Below are 22,648 nucleotides of genomic sequence, written 5' to 3'. Positions count from 1 at the left end.
CACCCCACCACATGCCACTGCCCACACGACCCCCATTTGCTTTGCCCCCACCCCCCCCAAAGAGTGCCCATAACTACGCCTAGATTCCTACTGCCTCCAGACTCCACATTGACCACGACACCAAGGCATCCCCATCGGCGCTCATGCCATAACTGCTCTCAGTGCCTCAACAACCTTATCACTTATTCTTTGGGTCTTTCGGTAAAGTCAAGTAGATGGTTCAAAGAAAATAACAAAAAACTACCTTTTGATCGCAACATAAGCGATCGTCATCAGGAGGAAAGAGGAAAGCTGCTGAATGCAGACAGTTTTATAGGGTGGAATCCTCGGGTCATAGACGAAGTGGGCGGGGCTAGTGATGTTAATGTGAGAAATTAGCATGTTAATGTCAGATCGGAGAGCGGCATCCGCGACAAGTGCGCGGGTGGCCATCTTAATGTGAGAGATTAGTATGTTAATGTAAGATCGCAAAGCCACCGCGACGCAGAGGTCGTCGTCCGTAGGTGGCCACGTTGGCGCGATAAATTCAACCTGTTAATGTGAAATAGGAGAGCTGAAGCCACGGGGGAAAAAATACAGAATTAACATCTGAAGGTGGCAGGAAGGAAACATCACAGCCAGTTATGACAAACTAGTTGATAACGTCCTTCCAATGATTGTCAAGTTTGTACCCATCTTCTCGGTTGAAATGGTGTCTGTGTCTATATATATGGACTAGCTTTACTACCCGGCTTCGCCCGGGACTTGGATTCTCGACGCCCGGCCGTCTTTGTCTCCCCAGTGGCGATGTTCACACCACGGTTACTCGTTTGAGGCTGAGTCGACCTAGGGGAGGCCCAGGACCGGTTCAAATGATCGTCACAGGTGGTGGTAGTAAGTGGGAATCGAACTCGGGTCGCCGAGTTCATAGCGCAGCGCACTAACCACTACACTACCGCTCGCCCCACACACGCGCCCCCCGTCCATAGGTACACATACACGCGCTCACCACTCACCCTCAACACTCACCCTCACCACTCACCCTCACCATTCACCCTCACCACTCTCCCTCACCAATCACACCCTCACCAATCACCACTCACCACTCACCCTCACCACTCACCACTCACCCTCACCATTCACCCTCACCACTCTCCCTCACCACTCATCCTCACCAATGACACGCTCACCAATCACCACTCACCCTCAACACTCACCCTCACCACTCACCACTCACCCTCACCATTCACCCTCACCACTCTCCCTCACCACTCTCCCTCACCACTCATCCTCACCAATCACACCCTCACCAATCACCACTCACCCTCAACACTCACCCTCACCACTCACCACTCACCGTCACCACTCAACCTCCCCTCACCACTCACTAATCACCACTCACAATCGCCACTCACAACCGCCCTCACCATTATATTTTTGCCCCAGTCAACGCCGGATATTTCCCATTCGTAGCAGTTTATATGAACTCTATAAGCAACTTATATTAAACAGGAAGCGCGATCCTAAAGTAATTTACAACCTTCGATTAGTCCTTTGTGCGATTCAAAGAATCGATTCCTGGCATGTTGGGGGTTTACATTTTGAATGATAGAGTTTCATTTTCATTGTTTTTTTATTTTTTCAGGAGTTTTTAATTACATTTTTGCCCCGGTCAACGCCGGATATTTCCCGTTCGTAGCAGTTTATATCGACTTTAAGCAACTTATAGTAAACGGGAATCGTCCGAATGTAAAGGAATCTACAACCTTGGATTCCTTTGCGCGATTCAGAGAATCGATTCTTGGCGCGTCGGGTTTAAAAGTAATTACACAGTTGTTTTTTCATTGGTATGTAATGTTTGAAAGTTTTCATAAGATTTTAAATGTATTTTCCCCCCGGGCAACGCTGGGTATATCGAGTTTAAACGACAAATGCGTGCGCATATTTTTAACGGGAATTAAAAATGGCGTCCACCCGGCAGCGAATGCGTCGCTACCCATTGCCAGGGGCAACCGCCGTCCAATGAAACTGCGTATGGTCCGGCGACACACAGACACACACACAGACAGACAGATTTGCGATTTTATATATATAGATGGCTTCATGAACGAATCTTTGTTGATAGCCAGTGGGTTTGCAAAGTACCTTCGTCTTAGAGAAATCAATTTCGTGTGAGCCCACCGCATTAAAACAATGATCAGCCATGGCCGAGGTATTGGTCCTACCGTGTTTCAGATCTGCCTTATGTTCACGAACACGGTCCGAGACATGTCGCTTAGTTTCTCCAATGTAACTACTGCCACAGACACAGCTTAGTTTGTAGACGCCGGGGTATTGCATGTCAGGGATCACATCCTTCACAGATGGGATCAGATCCGAAATTTTATATACTGTGTTAAATCGAACCTGGATCTTGTATTTGTTCATGATTTTGGAAATCTTTTTGGTGACCCCTGCAATGTATGGCAAGGGATTGGTTTTGATTGAGTCCTCAGATGATTCTTTCCCAACGGTTGGGGTGATAGCTTTACGGATAGTGTAGTCTGAATATCCATTCATCTTGAGAGCTTGGTGTACGTGTTCCAGTTCACTGGCTAGGTGATGATGGTTATCTACGTAACTTTACTGAAAGACCCAAAGAATATGAATCCCTGCAGTCACGAAAGCTTTAAGTCAAGATTTAACCTTATCACTATCCATATGCTAGCAAGAAGGTCTACTCTCCTAAATGAGTCCTGTTTAATATTTTCCTTTTAAGGCAGTTGTTATAGACAAATATTTTGAGGACATTTTTTTTATTTGACATGGTAGTCCTCTCAGACACCAAGCCAGCTCCTCTCCGTTTCACTAAATGCCTGGTCGTAAGATTATAAGACACTTCTGATTCACAATCTGCAGGAAAGCACGACTGACATCCTCTATCTCACTGAGGCAAGTTCTCTGAACTCTACTCACTCCTTGAAGCTGTAGCCCCAGGCTACCACCTCTATGAATATAACACACTCAACTCCTCTTGCCAACATCTCTGAATTGGACTTCGGTTTCTTTACCATAAAAATTTTAAAAAATTCACCTCATTTGACAATCATTCTTTACTTGCCCTCCATTCTCAAACTTTGTAATCTGTCCACCAAAGTCAAACGCAAACTTCACAGCCGACGTTTCAAACCTCACCTCGACCTTGGGTCTTCTCCTCCCCGCCGCCCATTGCCGTTATTTCAACATCCATGTTCACAACCGATCAAACTCCCTGTCATCGAGTTCCCATTTCCGCATGAATTGCAGTGATCTCTCTTAACTGGTTTCAAAGCCACTTACTCAACCCCGTCATGTGCAAAATTAAGTTAAATCGCTCTCACCACCATCTCACATGCCTGCTATTAGTGGGCATAACCTCGTAGACTTCTCTTTTGTGCTATCCAGGCCACTTCCTTTCAGGTTCGGAATTTAATTTCTCCTTCACTTCTATATTCCCAACATCCCATAAACCTGTTTCATGGACCCCAACCCCCACGGCCATTGTTTATTATAACACTACCATATCCACCACTGTGAACGATATTGTCGCTCTAAAGACTCATACTTCTAGAACTTCCTATACCCCTTGTACTTTGCCTTCCATCACAACCTCAAGACTGAAATCGAATCAAAAACCCAGTTCAGAAGTTCATGACCAGATCTGCAAGGCTCACAACAAATCTTATCAGCCAGCTTTGGCAAAGTCAACGTCAGGCATCTACTCTGCTCTGATCACACACCCTACTGGAAACCCTAAATTCCTCTTCAGCACTGTAAACTCCCACCTGCAACGCCCGAATCAAACTTCCTCCACTACCCCATCAGGTGCCAAGTGCCAACACTTACCTCCTACTTCTCAGAAAAGGTTGATTAAAAAATAATCTCCACTACTTCCCCCAGAAGTAACCCAAAAAGACATCCATAACCATTTTCTCCAGCCTAAATAAAATTCTTCCATCCTTAATCCTCTGCTCTCTACACTCTTCCATCACTGCTTATCAACACCAGCTGCCTACATTAACAGCTTTTTAAATGTTTCTATTTATTTTTAAATGTTTCTATTTCTTCTTTTTTAATGTTTCCATTTCTTCTAGTAGCACTCAAGACTGCTGTCATCCCTCCAGTCCTGAAACAAATCTACAAAGGACCCCAACATACCTGCAAATTTACCTTCTGGTTTAAACCATCCTTTTTCTGTGAATCAAAAAAGAGCCATTTCTTCCCCTGCCTCTTGCCTCTCTAAACAACATTCCTTCCATGGTCTTCATGAGCCAGTACAATCTACTTTCCTCAAAGGCCATTCTACCTGACTCACCACTCGAATACAAAAAATGTTCTAGACATGGATATATTGACATGCTTGATGGTTTTCTGTGATAAAATAGCCCTACTTATTTACAGAATATTGAGATGTGCCTGCATTTTGATGGGGCTGCATCTAAACGCAAATTACAGTGAATTCTATAGAGGATGCTCTGCTGTGTGTGGCCAAGGACCTATTTTTCTCTTCTGACCGTGTATACTCCCACCTTGTTCTCCTAGATCTCAATGCTCCATTTGACCAATCCACTCCCAGAATTCCTTCTCAACTATGTAGGTAATTGACACTTCTCCTCTGGTTCTGATTTTACCTCTCAAACTGCTTACAGTGTCCATACTTTAGTCTCATCTTCCTCTCAGAAACCCCTGTGGCGATGGGATTCCACAAGGCTCAATGCTCTTCTCAATCGATCACCCTCCATTCAGCAATATCATCTGTAACGTTGACACCGTTTCAATGCTGCTGCTAGTTAGCCATACCCATCCATTGACCCCTTTGCCCTCATATTTCACCTCTGACCTTGATCCATTGTCGCCTTGGATTAGTGCAAACTCGTTTTAGTTAAATATTCCTAAATCTGAAGTTATCCTCATTGGCAAATACTCCATACTCAGTCAGAACCTACTCAACTAATGGCATGCTTGCAAAGAGCATCCGTAACCTTGAAGTTGTCAATCCTCCCACATCTGTCATCTCTGCAAGATCTCCCATCTCCATCTGCACAACATCTCCCGCATCAACATGCTGCTGAAACCCTTTATAAGAACTCGTTTTAATGACTGTAACGATCTTCTCTTTGGCTCACCTTACGCATTCCTTCCAAACTCCAGATAATCCACAATCTTGCTGCCAGAATTCTCACCCGTGGTCGTAAACAAGACCACATCATCCAAATACTCAGACCCCTCCGCGTGCTCCAAACCCAGTTTATAGTAATCGTTAAGACATCAATGGGTCGTTTTGATTGTTCCTTCAGATGTATGCGTAACATCGCCCCTAGCCAGACCTCCTGGATAGGCATGATCCGCATCAGAGGGTGATCTGTGAGCACCAGGTTGAGCGTGGGCGTCCCCTTGAGCGAACCCACATAAGGTCGGGTTTTGTTCTAGATCTGATTTTGACACTCAACTACAGGGCAGCTAAGCCGGAATGTCTGGTTGAAGACGAGATACATGCTCAAATAGGCCCAGATGGCAGGTGTCAGATGAGGTCCTCTCTGTTGGGAAGATCAGTGCAGGATGTCACAGAGACATATGATAAAATCAGACCACCTGAACCCAATAATGCGCTGCTGACAGCACATATGAAAAGCCTCAAGATGCTTGATGTTGGACCCGAGCAGTGCCCAGGTCTCTAAGCAATAGAGCGCAACTGGTAGGATTCAAGCATTGTAGATGCGTAGCTTTGTTTCAAACACAACCCGAGATCAATATCAAGATCGCGCGTGCGGGACATCACTTGGGACACGTGCATTGCACATAATTGAGACCATGCAGAGAACCAACAGCTTCATCAAGGTCACTCATTGCTTTCTATAAAAGGACACTGACATTTCAACCGGCGCTAAATCAGGTATAAAATATTGTTTAAAACACATTCGCTTTCATCAATTTTCATAATCATTCAACATGCCACCACCCCAAACTCAAAACGTTCCTGCCCAGAAACATGCGCCTTACCTCAGGCGATTTCCAAGGCACAGGGGATCATAAAAAAAAACACAACGGTGTTTGTGCACAGAGAGAGGGAGTAGAGGAAAGAGATGGGACGTTATAGGAGAACCTGTGTAATTTGAATGGAGAATATAGGGAGGAATGAACATAGAGGTAGCCCTTGAGAGATGGAAAATAGTGGTGAGGAGGAAAACAGTTTCCAAAGTGTGTTGCCATCAATGGCCTAGGTTGTAACGATTTCTTGAGCATGACCTTGTGAGGTGGGCAAGAGACAGAACAAGTGGAAAAAGATACAGAGGGGTGGATGGTGCAGAATTTGGTGCAGTCAAGATATATATAAAGAGGGCAGTGACAGAGAGAAGATAGAAGAGAGATGGCTGGTCCATAAGGCACAAGGAGAAATGGAAAAGATGCGAGATGAGAGTTGGAGGAATGAACACAAGCACGCATGCAGTGTGATAGATGCGAAAGTGAAGGGAAGAAAAGACCAAGAGGAATCTATGTAGTGACGCAGCTCGTGAGATCACCAGATGCACAACACATCCAGAGACAGAGTGGAGCACAGCAGAGAATGGTCCGGACAGCCTGGTGTGGTGAAGACACCGAAAAAGAGAAGGCAGAGAGAGTAGTGAACTTCGTGGGGTACCTGGCGTGGCAACGGGCGTCACACGGCCATCGGACACTGACGTCATCAGCTTCCTGTCGGCCGACATCACCAGGGGGATTGGCCGTGTCACGCTGGAGACTTGCGTGAGCAGCCCCGGCGGGAAAGACGCTCCCGCTGCAGCAGAAGCTGCAGCTGCCGCGGCAGCCACAGAAGCCGACTTCCCTACGCCGCCATTGGGCTACGGCAGCAGGAGCAAGCAACGGCACCATTGGTGAAACAGAGTCGAGCCAAAGCCGCAACCCCCGAACCCCGCTCAGTGACTGATAAGCCCTGGCCCTCTCAGTTTCTCATATGCGCTGCCCCCTTCAGTTGCTCAAAATTGGCACCACTCTCAGTTAAAATCACCTCCCTCCGTGTCTCGTAATTCCAGCCCACTCAGGCTCTCATAATTGCCAATCTCCTTAATGTCTCAATTGCTGGCCTCCCTCAGTGTCTCGTAATTCCCGCCTGCACCCCCAAACCCCACCACGCCCCCACCAGGTGTCTCCTAAAATTCCACTCGCCATCAATGTATCGCGCACTGCTCCCTCCGGGCGAGTGCCACACCTGCGAGGAAGAGCCATGGTCTGCGTTGTCACTGCCACCACCCAACATGGCATCCACAGGGTAACGGATGCAGGGGTGGGCTGGGTGGAAGAAGGAACGCTGCAGCATGGAGGGCGGAGGAAAACCTGGCCCGTGGGACAGGTGGCCTGGTAAGCCTGAGGAGGGCGTGGGGGAGACACGGAAAGACACAAGGATAAGGAGAGACATAGGGAGGTGCGGCAAAAGACGGGGACAAGGATGGACATACATGGGAAATAGGAATGAGGAAAGAAAATTGGAGAGGCAGAAATACACAAGGAATAAGGAAAGACGTGGGAAGACACAGCGATGAGGAGACACAGGGAGACATGGAGATAAGGAGAGATACAGAGAGACTTGGGTAAATATGGGGAGGCACAAAGGATGATGCAAGACATGTGGATAACTATGACTACAACTACTGCTGGTTGGAGTAGTTGTAGTCATGGTTATTGCTGTTGTAGTAGTTGCTGTTGCTGTGAGGGTGGATGTTGTTGTTATTGTGGTGGTGGTGGTTGTAGTGTTTGTGGTAGTTGTTGTTAATGTCGTTGTTGTTATCATGAATTTAGATGATGCGGTCATGGTTATTGTGATGTGCTGACAGTGTAGAAGTTGTTGTTGTCATTGTTGTGATTGTTATCGTTGTGACTGTTGTTGTGAACGGTGTAGTAGTGATTTGGTGTTGGAGTTGTAGCTGTAATTGTAGTTGTTGAAGCTGTAGTTGTTGCTGTTGTAGTAGTAGTTGTTGTTACTGGTCTCTGCGTTGTGGCTGCCCCAGTCCGAGTCCTCGTGTCGAGAATAAAACCCTCCGCCCCCCTCCGAGCCGGGCTCATCCAGACCGTCCCCGGGCTTGTGGCGCTTACTGACACAAACAACAACAACTTAAATTTGTACAGCGACTAAACAAAGCTGCATCTCTCAAGGCACTTTACACGAGTGAGGGACAGTATCGGCAAAATGTGAAAAAACCCGGATTCAAACCCAATATCTCAGAGGTGCTGCGTTGTAAAAACAAATATTGGTTCCCCCGAATATTTATATATGCCCCGGGTTAGGACTGGGATTACTCCGTTACGAAAGAATTTTCTTCTTACGGCCACTGTTCCCACGTTGCTATGGGGTCGGCTGCCCGGGTCTCCCTCCTCCACTTCTGTCTGTCGAAGGCCTCCATTGGTGTCACCCCAGCCACTTTCATGTCCCTTTGTTACAAAGGAATAAGGGGGTACAAATATTCAGCAAGGGAACCAATATCCCCGAACACATGTTCCTTTGGGGGAACAAATATTCGTTACTGGGCGCACAAGTATTTTATCAATATTTGGAGGGGGAATGTATATTCCCCCAACATTAGCTCAGCGTCTCTGGAGCACTCGTTAATAACCGCGAGCCACGCGGCCACACCGAAACTTTTAAACCCTCAAGAATAATGTACATAACAGAGGCAAAAGTTAGCGTTCTCACCTGGCGCTGACGAGTCCGGGTGAGATTGGACCGGACCCAGATCCGTGACCGAGTCTCCCGATGGCGGAGAAATAAGCAGAGTTTTCGGTCTCGGATACAAATGCCACACCCGGCCCGCTCACGATAGGCGCTGTGAGTGCAGAGGAGAAGGGGAGGCGAGCAAGCATCGGCATGGGGTTGAAAGCGTCGTGACGTGGAGTGAGTTCGCAATGAGGATTCTAAAAATCATGCCAGCATTCTCTGTGAACAATGATGAACTCATCGGACAGAAACGGGTTCTCAGGGCAAAATATTAAGCTGTGATTAACGCATGTTAGATTGTTAGATAAATTATATGGACAAATTAAGAAACAGAAAGAGATTAGACTATTTGCCAGATTGTGTAACCTGTGTAATCTGTATACTATCTAGACATTTGCAAGTGTGTGTGTTTCAAAATTCAAATCACAACACATGGGCAGGATTTGGGGATGATTTAAATCTCACGATGAAATAGATGATGTGGAAATGTGTCATCATCAGGTTAATTTGTTCATAATATATTTGAATCTATGCCCCCCATGTGTCCCCATGTGTTGCCAAGTGTCTCAATACCTCTGGAAACTCGTATGAGTTCATTTATTCCAAAAACTCCGAGGGTCACAAAACTTTCCTGGTAGCCAGAGATACCTTGGGGAAAGATGACACGATTATGAGAATAATAAACATCATTAACAATCAGCAATGTCATGAACAATAGCAAAGGCATCATCGTTATTCCCAGCATTAGTAGCATCATCGTCTTGATGACTGGCATCAAAATCATCAGCAGCAGCATCACCACCATCATCACTACCATCATCAGTGGTTATTCTAATTGAGGAACTGGCCCCCACTATGGAAATGTGGAATTTGTACCATTAGCTGAGGTTCTACCTTTGCAATAATGAAGAAAAAAGCATTCGTTCACATCACACGTCACTAGACTACCATGATAAAAAAATGTGTTGCCCGAAAATGGCTGCCGACATCGCCGCTTGTTGCAGAGGTTCTGCAGTTCGAAGCAGGCAGGCTGCCCTGGTTATTAATGTGGGTGCACAAACCATGAATACAAGCCGTTTCCTTCACAGTAGATGTTAACAAGATCCACTGACGTCACTCGAAATGAGTAGGCAATTGTGTGCCACAGTCCTGATTAAAATTTGCCCAAACATTTTTTTAAAAATCGCTCACAAAGTACTCAACTGAAGTTTCGCATAGCAACATCGCCCTCTACTGTGACACTCCTGCAGACTATGCTAAACAGCGGCTTAGGGAATATCCCTACTACAAGAACAGCACGAATACCAAGGTTGCCGAATAATTAATATTTTTTTATTACTAAGCGATTCTTTAAACTATGGAAACGTGGGATGCCCTGCAAGCCAGGTCTGCATTGTTTCCTGTTTTTCCCCAAATCTCTCTTGTATTGTCCTAGCCTTTTGTTCATTTAAACGCAGATTTTTCTACAGATTTTCACTGGATTCTCAATATTTCCTCCAGATTACACAATGTACTCGCTCATTTCTCCAGATGTTTCTCGATTTCCATCAATCTTTCCAGACTTCGCTACATCTATCAGATCTCTCCATTTTTTGTTAATGCGCAAACAACAGGACTTCCAACACATGTCAGAGTTAATCTATTGGAATATATATATATTTTTAAATCCCTGCCTAAGAAAAACAATGAACATTCCCCCTTTATTGTAGAATGGTTCCTTCTCCGTTAGCTCACAGACTTTTCCATCAACACTTCCATCAATTGAACGTTTCTCACCGTTTTCTGTCTTAATTTCGGTGTCAGCCAGGGACATATTTTCATTCTTTGGGCTGTCTGAATCTCCAGAATCTGAAAGGGAGGAAATATTGTTGAACAACAATATCAATACATTTATGTTGAAAGAATTACAATGTTAAAATAAATAATAATGAACATGAACTAAGTTTCTCTCGCCCTCTTTTCAGGTTCACATTGGTCAGCACCACTGAGGACCTGGGTTTGAGCCCCGAGTCTGGGTCTTTCTCACAGGGAAAAGAGTTTCGTAATGACTGTGGTCATGTTTATAGTGGCTCTGAATATGTACATGCATCTCAATGAGTGTAATTACTATTCTATGTACTGCATACATGAGTGTGATGGTTGCGTCGCTGGTGCCTGTATTGACGATAAAGGGCAAGTGGTATTTGCATGCATCTAACAAATGCAACACAACACACAGGAGGTGTTGAGGGCAGCACTGCGCCTGGCCACCTTTGTCTCCCCAGTGCTGATGTTTAACACACCATACCAGGTATGCATCTAAGGCCGAGTCCACCTCATGGGAGGTCCAGGACAGGTTCAAAAACCGTGTGCCACGAATGTTGTCCCTAGCCAGGAATCTTCTCAGGGTTCATAGCACTGTGCACAAGCCGATGCATAATTGCTCCCTACGCACACAAACATTCACACTGTATATACCAAACACACGTATATACACGTGTGTACACAAATACAAGTAACACACGCAGATATGTACTGAAACATACACAGACACGAGCGCGTGCACACACACAACTGGGCTCGCTAGCCTTAATAGGTGCTCGCAAACAGTCCTCGGTTTGTTGTGACTGACCAACACCCTCCCCTAAGCCGTCCCACCCTTGGCTCGTTCCGGGGGAAAAAAACTGTTTCCGTGATTAAATTTAGACCCTAAAATTTGAAACCGGGCCAAACTTTAGTACCGAGTAAACGCACATCCAACACACTGTACCAAAACCTGAAATCGCATCGGCAGCCCGGGTTTACTCAAGCTGTGAAGAACTGATGGGAGCCTGTTATTTAACCAGGATAGCCACACTGCTGAGCCTGCAGACTCATTCTGCAGACAGTCGATTTACTTGTGGGAGCATATGCACCGTACCTGCCCCCCTTCATAGTAAAAGTCACTCTGACTTACCACAACACAGGCAAGTAACAATTGTTGAATTAATGTAAATTATTATTATTATGCTCATAATGCACGTGTTTAATCGTGTACGATAATCAATTACTTTTTTTTATCAATACAAATAGTTTGTAGGCGAATTGTTGGAACCGAATGAGGCAACAAAACTTTTAAGACGGACAAATCCGACCCGAGCAGAAATAAAGACATCGAACTAATGAGTCTGTATACAGGAGAACAGCACAAAACACAGGTCAGTACGGACAGACCAGACAATATACAGGGTACAGACAGCAGAAACAACGGCACCAGACAAGCCAATGCGAACTAATGAGTGCAGGCAAGACAGGCCCGTGCAGAAGAGACAGGCAATACAAATAATGCAGTAAAGTGAAACCGAACAGAAATGTATTCTTGAATCAAACCCCGAGCCAAAACTGTGCCAATACATTGAGTCAGTGGACAAGGAGGTGAATCGTTACGTGACTAAGACAAAGATCCCCCGTATAGCCTCAACAAACTGTTGGGGCAAGTGCTGTTAGCGAGCACCTATGAAGGCCGGAATGGCACACGAGAGGGTGGGTGGCCAGTACCACTCACGGCCGCCTGTCTCCCTAGTGGCGATATTTACACACCGCACTAGGTACTCATTTGAGGCCGAGTCGACCTAGGGGAGGCCCAGGACCGGTTCAGATAATCATCACTGGTATTGGTGGCCGTGAGCGGGAATCGAACTCGGGGTATCAGGTCCCCCCCCCATGGTGGTGTTACGTGACAAACACACACGCACACACACACGCATACACACGCAAGACAAGTGGGCCTCCCTTCACAGTCGGAGTCAAAGAGACCTGCCAGACCACAGCGTACGACCGCCATTCACAGTACCACAGTGCACCATCTGTGCGTGGTGTCCCAAGTGGATCGTGGGCTGCCTTGGAAATCCAGCGACTAGGGTTCAACTCCCAGTCAGGGATAACCGTCGACAGGAAGTCGTGTATGCACCTGTGCTGGGCCAACTCCCCACGAGGTTGACTCCATCATAAATTAGTGCACATAACAGGTGGGTAAACATCAGCACTGAGGGAACCAGGTATGATGACAACCACACCATGTGCCATGCCAGTCTTAATAGGTAGGTATTCATGAATAGCATGTTTTCACTGCAGTCTTGCATGTTTGTATGTTTATGTGGGGAGTGGTGTAGCGGTCAGCATGCTGCGCTAGGAATCCAGCGACCCGGGTTCAATTCCCGCTCACGGCAAACATTGGTAACGATTATCTGAACCGTTTCTAGGCTTCCCCTAGGTAGACTCAGCCTCAATTGAGTACCTGGTGCGGTGTGTAAAAACATCGCCACTGGGGAGACAAAGGCAGCCGGGCGTGGTGCTGGCCACCCACCCCCTCGTGTGCTGTGCCGGCCTTCATAGTTGCTCACCAACAGCATTTGCCCCAATAACCTGTTAAGGCTATACGGGGAATATTTGTCTTCATTGTATGTATATGTGCAAGTAGGAACAAGTGCAGTTATTTGAGGTTGAACAGGCGATCTTTGTGTGGATGTGTTTGTGTGCGTTTTTTTTGTCTCTTCTCTCCGATCAGATTCTAATTCTGCTACCAGCATCGTGTCATGAGACAAGTTTCCATTTGGAATTCTCACAGCAAACAGTGTCAGAGAACGGCCCCCGGAAGATGACGTCACAGAACTACTTCTCAAGCCCCCTTCAATAGCCTCTTTATCCCCACTAACGGCAACACTTTTTATAAACCCTGCAGAGAGTGTCAGCTGCATGTCAATCAAACCAAAAGTTTAAACTCTTAGAGCCAGAAAAAGCTAAATTAGGTGAAATGCCAAATGTAATAGAATGTACTTAAGGAATCGGCGGAGTCAAGGTTAGCTGACACCTGAAATCAGACCCAGGATGCGGTAATGCCAGATGGATGCCCTGACACGGTATTTTTTCCCATGAGCTACTTGGCCATGTGTGTGTACGTATGTATGAATGCATATGTGCATGTGATTACATGTGCGGAGCAATACATCGATTCCCGCTCACGACCAACACCAGTTACGATTATCTGAACAAGTACAGGGACTCCCTTAGGTTGACTCAGCCTCAAATTAATACCTAGTGCAATGTCTAAACATTGCCACAAGTGCTGGTCACCCACCCCTCCGTGTGCCATGCTGGCCTTCATATGTGCTCGCTAAAAGCACTTTCCTGAACAGTCTTTTCCGGCTATACAGGGGACCTATGTCGTTGCATGTGGACGTGGAGATGTACATGTGCAGTCACTTTATCAATCCACTGCCGTATTAGGGCCTTCTTATATCACACGGGGGTTTATTGTGATGTATTGACCATACATGACCACAATGGTCAGTGTACAATAACGGAATTTGCTACACTGCCCTATTCTGCCCAACAACATGGCTCCGCAGCCTGTTATGTATGACGGTCACCTATCCAAGCACCATCCAGGCTCAAACTTGGCTGGTGAGATGCGATGTGATCAGGCACATAGTGGGTGATTTATTTTTTCACGTGCACGTATGCTAATGAATGTGACATGTTAATAATCCACCAAGACATGTAACTCGCTGTGGCTCTTACTTTTCTGCCAAAAAGTTCACGCACGTATTTATTGAGGCAAGGAGTCTCTATGGAGGGGTCGGGTTAATAATGGTCTGTTATGTAACTAGACGAGAGGAGTTGTGCAAACGCGTGTATGCGTGTGTGTGAATGTGTGTGGGAAGTGGTGTAGCGGTTAGCCCGCTGCGCTATGAATCCAGCGAACCGAGTTCAATTCTCGCTCACGGCCAAATTAGTGACGATTATCTGAACCGGTCCTGGGCCTCCCCTAAGTCGACTCAACCTCAAGCGAGTACCTCGTGCGGTGTGTAAACATTGACACTGGGGAGACAAAGGCAGTCAGGCGTGGTGCTGGCCACCCACCCCCTCGTGTGCCTTGTCCGGCCTTCATAGTTGCTCGCTAACAGCACTTGCTCCAACAGTCTCTTAAGGCTAGATTTGGGATCTTTGTCTTTTGTGAATGTGTGTAGGGAGTGGTAGTGCAGTGGTTAAGAGCGCTGTGCTCTTAATCACAGTGGTATCAGAACTGGGTCTCGGGCCTCTTCTCGGTCGACTCGTCCTTAAAAGAGTACATTTGGAGTTGTGTGTAAACATCAGGACTAGGAAGACAAAGGTATTGGACATGGTGCAAGCTACACTACTAATTTCATGCGTGCCGCACAGGCATAAATAGGTGCGCGCTAACACCGCTTGCACCAACATTACTACATGGGAGATATTTGTGTGTGTTGGAAAAGGGTGCCATTCAAAATTCAAATTTGATATTTTCAAGGTCACGCCTCATATTAAACTGAAACACTGCATGTTTAAATACCGGTTGTTCAGCGGAGTTGGATAAAAATGCATTACAGTTAATATATAGTCAAAGTATTGGCATCAATGCAGATAAGAGGGGATCTTCAGCAAGCTGTAAATATGAACAGATTTGAATGACATATTTAGCAGGTGAATTTTACACCTAAAGTAAGAAATTGAGGTGTGATAAAATAAATGAAATTGCACTTTGGCATATGCGTACTTCGGCATATGTGTACTGAATGTGGGTGAATGTGGGTGAATGTGTGTGGAAGCTATATGGCTGATCCCTACATACAAAACTTCGAGTCTTCTTGGCCACAGATATATGGCCGTGAAGACCACTCTAAACAGAACTATTACTGGTAGGAACCCACTGGTTCCACCAGCCCACAGGGGATTATTGTGTCCGTCCGTCGTGCAGGAAGGGGCTGGGTGGGGAGGGGAGGGTGGGGCTGGGTGAGGAGGGTGGGGAGGGGCTGGGTGGGGAGGGTGGGGCTGGGTGGGGGCTGGGTGGGAAGGGGCTGGTCACCCCGTGGTGCCCTTATAAAACTCAACGTTTAACCTACTCACGTCAGCTTGTGCCCGCCCTCACAGTCGGGCATATTTGCGGAATACACCACGCCGCCGTTGACCCTGGCCATTGACTGAGCAACCCAACGTTCCTACCAGCTCCCTCCGCAGGAATGTGTTTCATCGGTTTTAAACATTCAGGCTGGCTTGCCTATGATCCATCCTGGGTTTAACCAGGCTGAATTGTGTGAGGCGCTCACATATCCTTGAAAGATCTGGACACAGTCCCTTTAGTGAACTCCCCCAGCAAGCAAGGCTGCCCAGCCACCGCTTGCCCAAGCAACTTCTGTTTTGCCAGAGGTAGCTAAACAGGCATGACACAGACTAAAGAAGAGGTGGGCTGTGGTACAGGAAGATGTGGAGCTGAGTGGACTTGCCGAATATTGGTACCAGCAGTGTCAAGATTGGCCTCTGTGGAGGAGGCTCATGAAGGATGCTACTGGGCAGTTGGTGACAGTCGCCCTCCAACAACAGAGGGCAGAGGAGTGACGCTCTCAAAAACGAGCGGAGCGCTGGATGGCTAAACGCAGCAAGTTGGCGCAGTAAGGATCATTGCCATTAATCTCAAGTCAACCTATGGCACCTGGGTCTGTCCTGTGACCTCCTGTCAGCAAGCCTTTGATACATCAAATGGCCTCAAAAATGCACCTAGCCTGGCACTAGCACTGTGGGACATTACCGCTTCTTTGCGGTGAATAGCGGCTGTTGCTGTGTGTCCAAAGTGCGTTTGTGTGCATGCACATGCGTGTCTACAAATGTACTCCTACTTACCATTCTATCACCTCCCTGTCTCCTGAAGCCATTCATCACCTACCCATGTCTTCCTCCTCCGCCCCGTACATTTCTCCTCGACCTGATGATTCTGTCCGACTCCCTGCCTATCTCTCCTTCTGTCTCTCTTTACCTATGTTGTAACCTTTCACCTCCCCCCACCCCTTTACCCCACAGCATCTCTTTACCTGCAATCACATTCATTCACCTCCCTCAACATTCCCATCACTTCCCATCACCTCACAAGGTCTCCCTCCACTTACCATCACCTCCCCGTGGCTTCAACACCCCCCCGATCCTTCATGTCCCTTTGTTCCCCATCCCCGGTACTCAACAACCATTATATCTTCCATCACGCTGACAAGACCTAGCAGCCGGAGTAGTTCACGGTTGCAGTGGTTGACGGTTCGAATCGCGCGGCCGACCTAATTAATACTGCGGGCATATTAACCGCAAAAATATACGCGCCGTCTGCTTCGCGGTGGACGTTACATGTGCCGTGACGTCAGCCACAAGGCTAGGTCATTGTGTGTGCCACCATCACAATGCACATGTACCAAAAAAAAAATGTAGGCCAACTACTCAATTTTTAAATATGTAGCAATCATCGCCCCCTACCAGGGAAAACATGGTGGCCCCTCTTGAAAGAGTCATGAGACTTAGTGAGGCTTTCCTGGATGAACAAACATACAAATAATAATAATGTCCGCTTGTTTCCCCCCGCTTCCCATCATATTTCGCCATCTCCCGTTGCTTCCCGTAACCTCCTTTCTCCTTCCATTGCCTCCAATAACCTACTTCTTATGACCTCCCCTACAAAATACAGGGAGTCCTCTCTCTCAACGTCGTAGTTGCATTTTGAAAAGTGCGACTTTAAATGGAATTACGTTAAGTGAACCTGTTGTCCCCCACAAGAAAAAAAGGAGGTTATGTTCCAGTTTACGTTTTTTTACCAGACTAAAACACAGTTTTAAATAAAAATACAGCAACATAATATAAAATAAATACAATAAAAAATATATGAATACGAATAAAGAATTGCAAGTTTTGTAAGATAATACTCACCAATAATGGATGTCAAGTGGGCATATGGCCATTTTGACTCATGGTTCAGAAGGATTATATCACAAAAGCACGATATAATGTTATCCAAATCTCGCTTCACACACAGCGGAACAAAGACTGAGACGATGTAAGGGATGCTGGGACCGCACCACGTTGTGCTATGCACGACTATGCTCTCTCCCATAAAGTAGTTCTCGTTGCTAGCAGCGACGATGTATTGCTGACGGTATAACGAAAGAACGTGGACCAAATCGATGTTAAGAAAGGACTCCCTGTAATCACCTACCAATCACCTATCTTCACTTCCCTGTGTCTCTCAAACCATTTCCTAACACATCTCACCATTCCCATGACTCTCTCTCCACCTTGCATCACCTCTCCGCATCGCTCCTCACCTCCATCCATCTACCCCCACACATCCAGTGCTCCACATAAGCTCCATACTGAGGGTTAAATGCCACGTAAAAATATGAACTGTGTATCAGATTTCAATTTTATCGGTATACACACAACAGTTGTGTTATGTATTATATAATTTTGCAGCGTCCTTGTCTATAAAGAACGCACTGTTCAACAGAATTGGTTCAAGCAAGCCTGACTCCACTGATGAGGCATTGAAGGACAAAACAGGTCCAACGATTCTCGTGCTGCTGAAATTATTCAGAAGGCGTGCCGGCTTTTGGGATATGTAAAAAGCAGTTTTTATACATGCAGGGACAGGTATGCAAATGGAGGCATATTGTCTGTATATTTATTTTGTTACTTAATATTCTGCACGACGGCGCTAATTATTATTTTGCGTTGTGTATATCCAATAGCAGCTTTGCTCCACAGCTTTATTTTGCGTCACTGAAAATAGCCGAGCATTAAAATGATCCTCGGGGCCCATGAAGGAGTGTTTGGTGCCTGTATACCCGCAAGTCTACAGTATGAAGTTTGTATTTATTTTGGATTAAAAAGAATACGTTTTTGAAATAGTAATAAAAACATTCCCAGTGAGAAATGTTCTTGGGTTTGTAAGACCAAATTTTTTGTACAGTAAGTCAAAGTAATATTGCAGTTCAATTGTAAGGCTCCAGTTAATGAATACCCCGTAATTGAGCATTTAATAAATCTACAGTATGTATTAAAATTACCTGTGAATTCAAGGTAACATTCTATCCCCTGTGAAAATTGGCAGACAACTCAAAGAGCCAAAACTTTATCTGCAATGCTGCCTGCCCGAATCCCTTCTCCTCTCTTCACCTCCCCGTGTTTCTCTTCATGTTCTATCACCTCCCCATGTCTTTACTCAACTCTCATCGCCACCCCATGTCTATCTGCACGTCCCATCACCGATCTGTGACTTTCATCACCTCCCCATGTCTCTAATCATCCCCCATTATCTCCTTCCAAGCTCTAATCGTCTATCCTCACCTCTCAATCGCCTCCATATCTCTCTCACCTACCATGACCTGCCCATGCAATTCTTAATATCCCAATGTCTCTCATCACTCCCCATCTCTAATCCCACGTTTTCAGTCTTTCTGATTTGCGGGTATTTACGTCACTGTCAGACTAAAATATAAAACTTACTTTTACTTGTACCTCACTGGTTAATGGCACCGCTTGCTGTCATTATATTTGCACAGATTTGTTTTTGTTTGTTTCATGTGTTTTTCATTTTGGACCATCGAATACATCCTACAACATTCCTTAAGGCCCCATACTCGTTATCTGCGAAGTGAATATTTTTGTCTTTTGTTTTCATTGTTGTTATGCTCTTGCACCACGGATGTCCCTTGTGAAACAGCCGGGCAATTGCCTAAACAGGATCATTCTTGTAAAAAATAAAATAACAAAAAATTAATCACCTCCCCACCTCCCATGTCTCTCACCACCTCCCATCACCTCCCCATGTCTCTCACCACCTCCCATCACCCCCCATGTCTCTCACCACCTCCCATCACCCCCCATTGTCTCTCACCACCTCCCATCCCCTCCCCATGTCTCTCGCCACCTCCCATCCCCTCCCCATGTCTCTCACCACCTCCCATCACCCCCCATGTCTTTCACCACCTCCCATCACCCCCCATGTCTCTCACCACCTCTCATCACCCCCCATGTCTCTCACCACCTCCCATCACCCCACATGTCTCTCCCCACCTCCCATCAACTCCCCATGTCTCTCACCACCTCCCATCACCCCCCCATGTCTATTCTCACCTTTCATCACCTCCCCATGTCTCGTGACCTCCCCATGTCTCTCACCACCTCCCATCACCCCCCATTTCTCTCACCACCTCACATCACCCCCCATGTTTCTCACCACCTCCCATCATCTCCCCATGTCTCTCACCACCTCCCATCAACTCCCCATGTCTCTCACCACCTCCCATCACCTCCCCATGTCTCCCCTCACCTGCACGTGAGGCTGGGGTGGCATGGTAGGCGATGTAGAGGTGGAGTTCTCGGGCACAGACGCTCACGTGCATGGGCTGAACGCACAGCCCTGGGTGAAGGCATCGAGTCGACTTGGCGAGTCGCTCTCCGTCCGTACTCTCAAGCGGAACGCCCTTGAATATGACGACCGTTACAAGGTCAAGGCGCCACACCTGCACCATCACCACCACCATTATCAGCAGCAGAATAATCGTCATCAATAAGAGCATGAGATCACCATCATCATGATCATCAGCAACAGCAGCATTAAAACAAACATCATTGACCTTCATCATCAACAATATCAGCAGCAGCAAAAGCATCGTCATCAGGGGCATTACCATCACCATCATCTGCAAAAACATGGTCTATCCACTGCTGGATGAAGGCCTCCACATGCCTTCGCCATTTTTTACAATCATGAAATTCGAAAATCCATCCCACTCCTCCAAATGAACTGACCTCATTGCCACATCTCTTTGGAGGTCGTGCTGTTGGCCACGTTCTCTCATTTGGCTGCCATTCCTATTCAACGTCCATCATCTCTTCTTGATGTGCCAAGTCAACTTATATTGATGAAGTCCACGTGATGTCTGACTTTAATTGTTTCCTACGTCATTAAATGGTCACACGTTAAGAGCCCTTCTTCTTTCTTCACCTCCCAGTGCCTCTGTTCATCTCCCTCCCTTCCGCTCCATTCACATTCGTTCTCCCCATTACTCCCATCGCCTCGCCGCATCTCAACATCTCTCTCCTCCCCTCAAACTCCTTCCATCTCCTTTCTCCTGCCATCGCTTCCCATTGCCTCCCCCTCACCTCCTGTCACCTCACTCGATCTTTGCTTTCCTCTCCACACCTTCTATCTCACCTCCCATCTCCACACCCCCCCCCTCTCTTCTCTTTCACTCACCTCTCTTCTCCTAAATTAATCTCCCTTCCCCTCCCCTAATCTCCCTTTACGAACTTCACATCACTTCACTTCCCATTGCCTCTCCGTTACTTGGCTCATCCCCTCTCTTCTCCACGTCTTCCTTCAACTGCCATCACTTTACCTCTCTCTCTCACCACCCTGCTCTCCTCCCAGCACTGCCTTCATCTCTCTTTTACCTTTCACCACCTCATCCCTCTCACCCACCGCCACCCATCACCTTGTCGGCCTGCCGTAGGCAATCGATGCGACGCATCTTGCCCTTTTGGTCGGGGTTGGAGAGCACGCAGCAGGGCTGCTTGCGTCCCGTCACGGACAGAACGAAGTCTTCACGGCACTCGGGACGGATGTCCTTGCGGAGCTTGGCCAGGAGGCGGGAGGCCCACTTCTGTTTCACCTCGGTCTTTTCGGCGAGGAGCTCATCCTTCGCCGCCCGTTCCTCTGCGCTTGACATCCGCCGGTCGTGCTTCTTGAGGTGCTTACGTTTGCGAGCTTGGAGGTGGAACCAGGCGAACGAGAAGGAGCGCACGTGGGGCAGCAGGGCCTCGATAAACGGGTGATATTCATCCTGATGCTGTTAAAAGAGGCGAGGAAAGGAAAGAGGAGGTGAGGGATGGTGACAGGAGATGATGGAGAGGTGACGGGAAGTGAAGATGATAGGTAAGGGGAGATGATGAGAGGTGAAGGGAGGTATTGGGCGGTGAGCAGTGGCGAGGCAAATGATGGTAAGCATACAGAGGTGACAGGTGAGGGGAATTGCCAGGAGGTAGAAGACAGGAGGCAATGGGCGATTAGAAGAGGTGAAAGGAGATGTCAGGGAGTGACGGGAGGTGAAAAGAGGTGATGAGAGATAAAGGCCAGTGATGGAAGGTGAAGTGCGAGAGGGATACGGACAGGGTTGGCATTATATAGCATACACATTACACATGTCATACAAACACAGATACAGAAAAAGACAAAGATTCCCCATATAGCTCGAACAGACTTTTGGAGCAAGCGCCGTTAGCGAGCACCTGTGAAGGCTGGCATGGCACACGAGGGGGGTAGGTTGCCAGTACCCCGCCCGACCGCCTTTGTCTCCCCAGTGACAAGGTTTACACATTGCATCAGGTACTAATTTGAGGTCGAGTCGACCTAGGGGATGCCCAGGACCGGTTTAGATAATCGTCAATGGTGTTGGTCGTGAGCAGAAATGGAACTCGGGTCACCAGGCTTGTAGTGCAGCAAGGTAACTGCTACGCTACCGCTCCCAACACACACAGATAATGACAAATGCGCGCACACACACAAAGACAGCAATCACCCTGCAAAGTCTTATAGACTGTTGGGGCAACTGCAGTTAGTGAGATCTTCCATAAAGCTCACACATGCTGATCCACAAACACACACATCCACACCAAAGGCCAAACAACTCTGGCATAACCTTATAGACTGTTACGGCAAGTGCTGCAAGTGAGCACCTATTAAGGGTGGCACGGCACACGAAGGGTGGTCTGACTAACCAAACATCCGACCGTCTTTACTTCCTCAGTGCTGATGTTCGTACACCGCACCAGGTACTTATTTAAGCTACGTCGATCTGCCGAAGGCCCAGAACGGGTTCAGACACCACTCGCCACTGATGTTATTCATAGCCAGGAATTGAACTCAGGTCCCCTGGTTCATAGTGCAGCCCATGAACCAATGCACCACACAAGTACACATATGCATATGCACACACAAACAACAGCAAAAAGCTTCATACATTTTTTTGCTAAAGCTTTCTGGCCAAAAACACAGCTAAGTCCTGCCAACGACGCAAAAAATGAGAGCGTGTTTTTTTTTAAATTTCTCCAAATGATCGCAGCCAAAAAAATGTATGTACATAAAAAAAC

At 46.9% G+C, this 22,648-nt stretch overlaps 1 protein-coding gene across 5 annotated transcripts in view; it reads right to left on the bottom strand.

Moving 5' to 3' along the window:
* LOC144740593 (nuclear factor 1 X-type-like) overlaps positions 1–22,648 on the bottom strand; it is a 39,244-nt gene that overhangs the window by 3,826 nt on the left and 12,770 nt on the right. For 4 of the 5 annotated variants that reach the window (XM_078623414.1, XM_078623418.1, XM_078623413.1 and 1 more), the window contains 9 exons: positions 20,995–21,348; positions 19,827–20,019; positions 10,481–10,552; positions 9,278–9,352; positions 8,684–8,813; positions 8,317–8,421; positions 7,975–8,084; positions 7,205–7,359; positions 6,638–6,836 (listed from right to left, as the gene is read on the bottom strand). In XM_078623414.1, coding sequence (XP_078479540.1) covers positions 6,638–6,836; positions 7,205–7,359; positions 7,975–8,084; positions 8,317–8,421; positions 8,684–8,813; positions 9,278–9,352; positions 10,481–10,552; positions 19,827–20,019; positions 20,995–21,348 — 1,393 coding nt within the window. The remainder of the gene's footprint in view (positions 1–6,637; positions 6,837–7,204; positions 7,360–7,974; positions 8,085–8,316; positions 8,422–8,683; positions 8,814–9,277; positions 9,353–10,480; positions 10,553–19,826; positions 20,020–20,994; positions 21,349–22,648) is intronic. The other variant, XM_078623424.1, reaches the window with a different exon arrangement.

This window comes from Lampetra planeri, chromosome 3 (genome assembly GCF_965212315.1).
Source record: "Lampetra planeri chromosome 3, kcLamPlan1.2.h2, whole genome shotgun sequence".
Classification (NCBI taxonomy): domain Eukaryota; kingdom Metazoa; phylum Chordata; class Hyperoartia; order Petromyzontiformes; family Petromyzontidae; genus Lampetra; species Lampetra planeri.
This window is presented reverse-complemented; position numbering and strand designations above follow the sequence as displayed.